Source organism: Cygnus atratus, chromosome 2 (assembly GCF_013377495.2).
Source record: "Cygnus atratus isolate AKBS03 ecotype Queensland, Australia chromosome 2, CAtr_DNAZoo_HiC_assembly, whole genome shotgun sequence".
NCBI lineage: Eukaryota > Metazoa > Chordata > Aves > Anseriformes > Anatidae > Cygnus > Cygnus atratus.
The window spans coordinates 148438561-148447990 of record NC_066363.1 but is presented as its reverse complement, the minus strand read 5'-3'; the positions used below and the strand labels follow the sequence as shown (position 1 = coordinate 148447990).

The following is a 9430-nucleotide window of genomic DNA, read 5'->3' as shown; positions in this document are numbered from 1 at the left end:
GCCATTCCTTCTGGTCCTATCACCGGTTATCTGTGAGAAGAGGCCGACCCCCAGCTCCCCACAGCTTCCTTTCAGGCAGTTGCAGAGAGCAATGAGGCCTCCCCTGAGCCTCCTCTTCCCCAGACTAAACAACCCCAGTTCCCTCAGCCTCTCCTCATGCTCTGTGGCTCTCCCCGAGGGGCTCAGCGCTACCAGCACGACCCCAAAACCGTGTCTTGCAAGCCACAGCCCCCCTGCCCCACAGCGCCCTGCCCAAAATGGCGGCCGCGGCCCCCCTCAGCCCCACAGCTCGCCGCCCGCTCAGCCTCCCCCCGGGCCCGGCAGGGGGAGCGCTGCCGCCGGCCGGCCGGGGGGGAGCCGCTCTGGGCTGCTCTCGGTGGCGATGGAGGCGGCGACGGAGCCGCCGCTGGGCTGCGAGTTCGCCGAGTCCCTCTTCTCCGGCGGCAGGGAGCGGGGCGCGGGCGGCGGGGCCGGGCAGCCCTACAGCGCCAAGCGCTGCGAGCCCCGGGTGAGGAGGCGGGGAGGAGCCGTGTGGGGCCGGGATGGGCTGGGATGGGCTGGGAGCGGCCCCAGCCCCGGCCCCGACCGGGATTTTGCCTGCCCGGGGCTTGGGGAACGGGGACCGGGGTCTGAGGGAGCCGCCCGGGGGCTGAGGGAGCCGCCCGGGGGCTGAGGGAGCCGCCCCGGGGCGCCTCCGAGCGTGGCGGCCGTGGGTTTACAAATGTTTTTTTTACGTCTTTTTTTTTTTTTATGCCCCCAGTGGTTCTGCGGCGAGACGGGCGGCGAGGAGGACGCCGAGATCTTAACGGGCAATAAATTCCGGGCTGACTTGGCGTACAGGGAGCGGCAGTTTGAGGTATCCGCACAGCTCTCACGCACCGGGCTTGGGGACGAGTCGGTGCCTCGGTCTGTAGCAGCTACCGGGACACTAAAATCAGGCCCTGTAGTCCTCAGTGTGTTGGGTGGACGTATAGGTTTCTATAAAAACCTCCTGACTGAGCCGTGACCCTAGGTCCTGCGGTACCTAAATCCGTCTCGATGGCACCTTGGGAGGCACTACAGCCCCGTCAGCTGAGGCATTCTGCTGGTTAAAGTGTGCCCAAGTCATAACAGTTAGCTTTGTTCTGGCAAGCTTTCTCAGCCAGCTGTCATCTCCTGGAGGCAACAGGAACCAAGGTGAACCGGCCAGCCTAAAAGAAATGGTGTTTGACCTCCGGAGGCGATGCATACCGAGCCTGTACATGTTAATGGCCTGGCAGTGAGCAGGGCTGATGTTTGTGATCGCTGAAATCATGGTCGGCAAGAGTTAACATGCTGATTTCTGTGCTCATGGGGATCATGCCTCGTCCCACGAAGGGTGTCACCTCACAGGCTGCCGCCTGGCTGCCCTGCACCTTTCTCAGAGCTCCCCCTGGCTGTCAGGGTTTGGCTGAGTGGAGTCGTCAGGCCCCTGACAGTTCGCTCATGAGCCTCATCATTGCCTGTCCCACCCCTCTGTTGGCTCTGGGTGGCTGGTTATACCTCTGGGGTGCATCTATGTTCCCCGTTTATGTTCCTGCATGCTGCAGTCCTAGACCCCCACAGAATCACAGAATTGTAGGGGCTGGAAGGGACCTCCAGAGATCATCGGGTCCAGCCCCCCTGCCAAAGCAGGTTCCCTAGAGCAGGCTGCCCAGGTAGGCGTCCAGACGGGCCTTGAATATCTCCAGAGAAGGAGACCCCACAACCTCCCTGGGCAGCCTGTCCCAGTGCTCCGTCACCCTCACCGTGAAGAAGTTCTTTCGCATGTTGGTGTGGAACTTCCTGTGCTCCATTTTGTGGCCACTGCCCCTTGTCCTGTCCCCACAAAAGTCCTCTCCACACTGCCTGCTTCCTGAGCTTCATTCCTCATCATCAGTGCTCTCCTGCCTCTACCATCCTAGTGTCAGGATCCTGTCTTTTGTTTTCCCAGACATATTTCCTGGTCAAAGTCAGCTGTTCCTGCCCATGCCTCAGCTCTGATCACTCTCTGTTCCAGGCTGTGGTTTGCATTACGTGCTCCCTGATTTCAAAGCTGTCAAGCCAACGTCTGACTACACTCCTGTTGCCTTTCCTGTTGGATTCGTGGTTCTGTTTTTAGTCCTGCTTTTAAACATTATTCCAGTGCTGCTGTTGCCTTGTCTGTACCTGACAGACATTTTCCAGTCTCAGCTAAGACACCCTGAATGGCTTCACAGAAGTATGCTGAGGGAGATGCCTCAGGCTGCAGTGAGACATCCTGCTTTTGTGAAGAGCTTTGCTCTGTGCCATGTGCTGCGGTGCCCTCCCACGAGGGACTGGCACCCCACAGATCTGCAGCACAACAGAACGTCTCTTGCTTCCTGACCATCTTCCGTCACAGTGATCCACGTCAGCCGTGTCTGGTGGTGTGTTCTTGGATCACTGTGGCAGAACCAGAGCCAGGGTAGAGAGTGTCTGCATGTAAAATCACAGATTTGAGAGCACTGACCTCAGAAAGGGGGCTGGAAATAACTAAATGGGAATGTCTTCAGTCATTGTGAATAGTTTTTGATGCCAGCCTAAACTAGTAGATAGGAGAGACCAAGGACAGCAGTGATCTAAGCCATGCCTTTTTTTAGGATAGAGATGACTGCAGAACCTGCTTGGGTTCATAATGCCAAACATTTGCCAGGGTCATACCCCTTTGTCACGTAGCAAGGCAGACGGGGACGTCCTGCAGCCCTCCTCTGGTCCCCCTGCCCTCATGCCTGCTGCACTCACCGGGTGTAAGGGAGCTCTCACTTTTGCTTGAGAAGGAATGTGAGCTTACCAGGGAAGAGAAATACTTTGGCCGTTATGCCAGGAGGTATTTTGGGGATGTTGCTTGTGGGCTCTTTTTGTTAGAGCTATTCAAGTTTGCAAGGAATAATTAAATATTCATTTAGAGAGATGGGAGAACGAGCTCTGCTCTTTAGTCCTTTGGTCTGAGCTCTCCCACAGAGAGGAAGGAACCAAGATTCCAGTCTGAGCGTCACTGAATACTTAATATAATGTATTTAAATGTTAATTGGACTCCTGGTGAGTGCCCTGAGCATTAAGCTACGGGGTATTGCTCATTCTCATCTTTTTCCTTGAACCAATTAATATTTAATTATTTCATGCAAATCCGAGCCGCCGTACAGGAGTGGTGGAGGCTCACTTTCCTTGCGGTCTTCCCCGACTTGCTGATTATTCATGTGAGGTGAGGGACAGCCCTTCTCGTTGCTCAGACCTTCGCAGGTTCACACCTTCTTGCCGAGACGCTCGTGGATTTGAAGCAACGTCTGCCAAATTTAGGCTTAGCACTGTGATCACTGAGTTAGCTGGGACGAAGGAGCCTCGTGTCACGTATGCCCTGGGCCAGGAGGTGACCTCCTGCAATCCCTGCCCGTGCTTAGAGGTGGGTTAGGGCTGGGGCTGCTCGTCGCCGTCCACGCTCGGGCGGTTCAGAGCTGGGCTCTCTGACCCCGTGGTTCCAGGTCCTTTGTGCGCTGCTGGCAGCGGGTGGTAGCCGAGCGGAGACACGAAAATTTGGGCTTCAGCTCCTGGGTTCCCGTTGTGACTGCAGTCGTAAACAAAGCATGCTCTCAGGATAGCCTTCAAATGACAATCTCTCCCTGTTTTGTTTGGCTTTTCTTTCTACCAATGCTACCAGAAATCTCTGTGTGAATACTCCAGCTGCTTGCTCCGCTTACCTCCCGGTAACATCGCCATGAGGCGGGATGTCCAGGAGGGCCAGGCTCGGTGTTTGTCTCAACTGGGAAGGCACAAGGAGGCGCTGGATATTGCAGAAAAAATGGTAACTCGTACAATCTTTCTTTTATGCTTTGAACATAAAAACGTTGCCAGTAGTTCCTTTACATGGACCGTTTTCTGGAAAAATAATCTTCGTGTGTGTAATCCTTCAGGATGCTCAGTGCTCGGAGCGTTTGGTAAGCAGTGGGTAACTGTCACTGCAGATATCATCACCCTGTAGAAATCAGAACGCCCTGTACCACGGTGAGCTCCCCGTGCAGGGAGGCTGCTAGTCCTGGAAGGGACTAAATATCATGCTCTGCCAGGCAGAATTAACGTAACGTAATAGGATTTATAGGAAAGGGGATAAACGAGTGCTTAAATCTTTCCACTATAAAAGTGACCGTTCAAAACTTCCTTTTATTTCCATGTACTCGCTGCCAAACTGCCACCAAGAAGAGTGCCTAGCCCCTAATGGAGTTTTTTCCGTAGAGGAAAATGTCGAGAGGCTCTGAGATCTGCTGAAATTTTACTGCCGCTGTTTATCGTATATGAAAGGTATTTATACCACCAAGAAGGGCAGCTGTTTAATACTGAAGGCGAATAAGCAAGTGACAGAGTTCAGGGGCAGAAATGTTCAGGGGCCTTCTTGTGTGTCAGGCTGGGACAAGGCAACTGGAGGCAGTGCTGCCAGATTGATCCTGCACGCTCCGTGTCACGCTGTATCATTTAAAGCTCAGAGAACAGTCGTGCGCATTTTAAAAATTACCTTCGGAGGTATTTGTCGTTATTCAGGGAGACGTTTTCTTAGGCTCTGAAGGATGGTCCTGTTCTTCTGCTCTTGTTATTAATCTTTTATCTTCTATCTTCTGTTTTCAGAGAAGCGGCGCCACTAACACAGATCACTTAACGACTGTGCTCAACCTGCAGTGTGCCATTTATCAGGATCTGAAAAACGTAGAAAAAAAGATGCTGTGTCTGCAGCAGCTGATCTGCTTACATCCCTTCAACCCTTGGTACTGGAAGTTACTCGCTGAAGCTTACACGAGCCTTTTAGAGAGTCTGTCTCCATTACGCGTTCCAGAAACAAATACAAACCGCTCTGAAGAGGTTGGTGTCAGTGACAGCCGCTCCAAAATGTCAGCTGGAAGAGAGATTCATTTCCAGCCTCACAGATCAGCCAGCCAGAGGGAAGGCCTTTGGTCCAGCCTTGCTACAGAGACAAAGAGCGAGAACACAGGGACTTGTAACAGCAGCCAAGCTGTAAAAGAAACCCTCTGTGCTTCACACGAACCCGAGAGGAAGGACAAAGGGAAGGAGGGAGCCTCCGAGCCCTGGGAGCAGAACGTGTCGAGGGAGGTTGGGATAAAGGCATGTGCCTCATTTATTAGAGCAAGGTAATGAAACGCATTCTTAGAGTAATGCTGACTTCTCCCAGTCCAGGACAATTTTAAGCGTATTGTTACCCAGCCCTGAGATTTTCAGCTTCCATTTTCAACGTCAAGGTTTGTTTCGGTGCTGACGACACAAAGAGGCACCCTGCTACTGCTTGAGATGTAAAAGGTAAAGTCCACCAGCCGTGAACAACTGCAATCCGCGTGGAAAGAGTCAGTGTCATGCAACGTTGAGAAGCAAAACTTTTCTTTAATGATCTCATTATGTGATTTTTTTTCAAATAATTCTATACAAAAGGGGCTATTCTCCTACAGACGCTCCTGTTAGAGCGTGGCTGTTTTCTCTTTGCTGTTAAAGATGCAGAAGTCCCCCAGAGGGAAGGCTAGCCCATCTTCCCTCTGTGAGTGCCACCTGTCTTATTTGCTTGAAGCCTCATGCTTGAGCAAAAGCGTATTATTTTAATAATACATCAATTTGCATAATGGATGAGGTTGAAAAATGAACTCTGTGACAGCCGATTGACAAGGCTGCATTAAAATGCGCTTCCCTTTTCTTCCTTCTCTTACTAAAACTCTTGTACACAACAAAAATCCCCACAACACAGTCTTTCAAAGAGGTAATTAGGAAATGATTTTTGTTAAAATAGCCTCTTTTTTTTTCCTCTTGCCTTTCAGTAACGTGTTAGTCACTGAATGTGCTTAATGCCTTTTTATGAACTTCTGGATGTTTTTACAGAGAACACCTTATAACTGCCCTGTGCGGGCAATTTTTAAGAAACATTAAAACTGGTAGAGTAGTTTTTAACTGTACTTTGACTGAAAGAAGGTGATTTAATTGCTGCTTGGGAGAAGTTAGTAGATTTAGTATTGATGTCCAATATTAAGCTACATTCGTATTAAAATAATCTGTGCTTCTTGTTTCAGTGTGTGTGGCTCAGCACTGAGACAACTGTAAATTCAGGGATCTCCTTGCTTCACTTCACAGATTCACAAGGTGTTGGTTGTGGTTTATATTTGCATAAACGCTTGTCCAGGGGGAACCTCTTCCCAGCCCGGGGTTTATGTGTCAGGTTATCTAAAGTTTTCAGGTCAGCTGGATTTTAAGTGAGACGTGGATGTTGTGTGTGCAGGGTAAATGGCACCTGGAAAAGGGGTGTGAGTACGGCTTTCTTCAGTAAATAAGGGGCTGCTCTAGAGCATTGTCAATAATTAATTCTTCTAGTTTTGCCAGCAACAAAAATGGAGAAATGGTTTTGGTGAGTTTTCAATATTCCATTTTTTAGATATTGTTGCGCAAATTTTGAGGCAAAAATGTTCCATAAGAAAAGCTCCTTTCCCATTTTTACTTTGAATTCTCTGTGAAAACTTTTCTGAACTTACCCATGGTTTGTTGGCTGAGACTTGGAGATTTTGATGTTTATATTGCTCACGTGAAAACTGCCGGCTAAGACCTAATGTTTTCTCTCGCTACAAATGCACACCTTTATTATAACACCTGCCACATTTAGCTGTGGTAAATGTGATATGTTTTTATTGTATTTATGTATAAAGCATGAAGGAAGCATAGTTTCAGAAAGATCCTGCTAAGTCTCAGTGGTTACTTGGTTGAACATGCACAGATACTTCCTCTGCTGACACGTTTTACTCCTTGTGGGAGGAGGACTCTGGAAACTGCCAGGATATTTGATAGTTGAAGGTATTTGATGTTTGGCTAAACAAAAGCAAACGTCTGGCTTTTCAGGTTACAGAAATAATCGCTGAAATAATCAGTGCCAAGTGCAGCAAAGCACTGCTGTCTTGTTCGGCCTCGGGGTGTGGGGTGCTTGATGCACTGCAGGTAGTGCTTGCAGACCCGAGCTTCTCTGCTGAATTGTGGCATGACTACGTGGGGAGGAAGATGTTTGTGTAGGGCAAGCAGAGATACTTGGTATGTTGTTTTTTAAAAGTACTTCTCATTATCGTAGCATGTAGGATAACCAGAGCAGCTTGCTGCACGTGTTCATTTCTCCTCAGTTTGTGCAGCTGGCTAAAGTCGGGAAGAAGAGCTGCTTTCAAGTACGATACTGCAGTTGGTTTTAGGTTTGCTGACGTCCTCTTTCTCCAGCTGTCCCCTCTTTAGCTGCCTTTTTCATTTCAGGCTTTTACTGCAGCTTACCCAGTCGCAACAGGCGTCCTTTGCTCTGGAGAACAACGTGAAAAGTCAGAAGGAAATTGACGGCAAAGTGGCGCAGTTCGGTTTAAGCGAGACCTCCTCGCTGCTGCTGAGCGAGGTAAGGGGACGTGGCTCTGGGTGGAGGTTCCTGTGGGCAGCTCAGCACCGAGTCCTGGGTGAGGTGCCTGGGCCAGGCGATGCGTACAGCTGCCTGACGCTCCCCTCGGCTAATTAACCGTGCTGGGAAGCGAGGTAAATTAGCCAGGGCGGATGCCCTGGGAGCGTGTTATCCGGAACTGTTCGGCGCTGCCGTGTGTCACGCGGGTGGATCTTTGTTCTGATGAGGTTCTCCTCCTCAGATTGTTCTGATGAGCACTCTCCTGCGGGAGCGCTCAGGGTTGTTACGTTCCTCATTGGACTTGTGTTTGCATCATCATCGCCGTGCGTTTCCTGGGATGCAGGTTTTATCTTGGGAACTTCAGATGCCACCAAGTGAATCACGGGCATGAAATGCGAGTGGAGATTGCGTCGAGGGCCACTGGATTGTTAAACTCTTTGCTCCTTCAGCAAATTTTCAGAAAAAGCCAGAGACAGCCTTTTACGTTATTTCTTCGATCAGTTTGAGTACTGGCTTCTAATTTTAAAGAACTACAGAGGAGGAGATTAATATTATATGGCGTTATTCACAGAGTTTAAACGTTTGTAGTGTCATTTATAGAGTTCTGTTTTAAAGAACAAAAAGAAGCTGGCGGGATTTTAACTTTGCTGCCAGTATTACAGGTTTAAGTTACTAAAAGCCAAATTATTTGCCAAGTTGGCAGACGATCTTGTGGGGTTTCATCCATAAGAGGGCAGTAGCATGCAGACTATCGCAGGTTTCGAAAACGCTGGTGAAAAGAAAATCCTGTCCCTGCATCCCTTGGCCTGACACCCCCCAGCAGGAGACCACAGTCGGTGTTCCTGGGAGGTGGGCGTTGAACGTGGAGCTGGCGGTGAGATTTCCCCTGCTATTCACAGTAAAAATCCCCACATACAAGCACAGACCGAAGTTGGGAGGGGTTGTGCACTGTGAAGCCTCTCAGTTGTCCATATTTATTGCAGAATTCAACAGGCAGACAACTTAATGGTGGCTTGGAAACGTCTCCTCGGTGGAGTATGGTTCGTGTGTAAATGGCTCGGCTGTTGTCACATTCCTTGTTTCCTCTGCAAGGTATTTCCTTGTTTCCCACCTTCTTTCTTACTCTGTTTGCAGGTCATGGGGGCGGATCTGATACCGGAAAAACTAAAAGAGGAGTTCCAGGGTGAGGTGAAATGCATAGGCTCGTCAGCACTGTCGTCGTTGGTAACTGCATCGGCCTCAGAATTTGAAACCAAATGGTTTGGTGAGCTCCAGGAGGATTTATGCCACTCTGACAGACAGTTCTATTCAGATACACATAGCCCACCTCTGGCTACATAAAAGTTTTATTGTTTGTATTATCATGTCTTCAAATGACCAGGGAATGATACATGCAAAAATGTTTATATTATTTAAGAATTCTTCCTGTATATCTTTTAAGAACGTACATAAATTTCTGCATTTAAAGTCTTAATGTCTCATGTTTTTCTTTGTTCACTGATACATTTATATTAAAAATAATAAGAAATCCAGTGTAAAATTGCCCTTTCAGTTTAACTTTCAGAGGTAGCTTTCCGTCACGAACCTCACAGGGTTCTTGAAGCACCTATGATTTTTGAGATGGGGGTCTGTGATGCTGGTGGAATGCAAGGCTTCCTTTTTGATGCCCAGTTTGAAAACTCCTCAGTTTTAAATCCTACATGGTTGCATTTAGAGCCCTGGAATTAGCCATTTTAATTTAAATTAATATTTCTTGATTAGCTGACATTTCACTGATTTACTGTTCAGAGCTGAGTGGCTAGGAATCCTCGATATATTTATGCTGCAAAGTTGTCAATAAGAATAATTCCATATTTTGGGGGAAAATATCTAAATAGTAACTGTTTAACTTAGAACTGGAAGGAGATTTGTGCCTAGGCTGAATGCTTTTGCAGGCGTAGAGCTAGCCACAGCCTAGTCTTCAGGGTGCTTATACAAGGAAGGTGAAAAACTGTCAAGGCTGTTTATATGTGC

General features: G+C 48.9%; 1 protein-coding gene across 1 annotated transcript; it reads left to right on the top strand.

The window, feature by feature from the left end:
- The first annotated feature begins 299 nt into the window (after positions 1-299).
- C2H8orf76 (chromosome 2 C8orf76 homolog) lies at positions 300-8887 on the top strand. The gene is made up of 6 exons (XM_035556331.2): positions 300-508; positions 761-856; positions 3674-3817; positions 4633-5150; positions 7285-7417; positions 8552-8887. The coding sequence occupies exons 1-6, from the start codon at positions 383-385 to the stop codon at positions 8756-8758; spliced, it is 1224 nt and encodes a 407-aa protein (XP_035412224.1). The 5' UTR covers positions 300-382; the 3' UTR covers positions 8759-8887.
- The last annotated feature ends 543 nt before the right edge of the window (positions 8888-9430 follow it).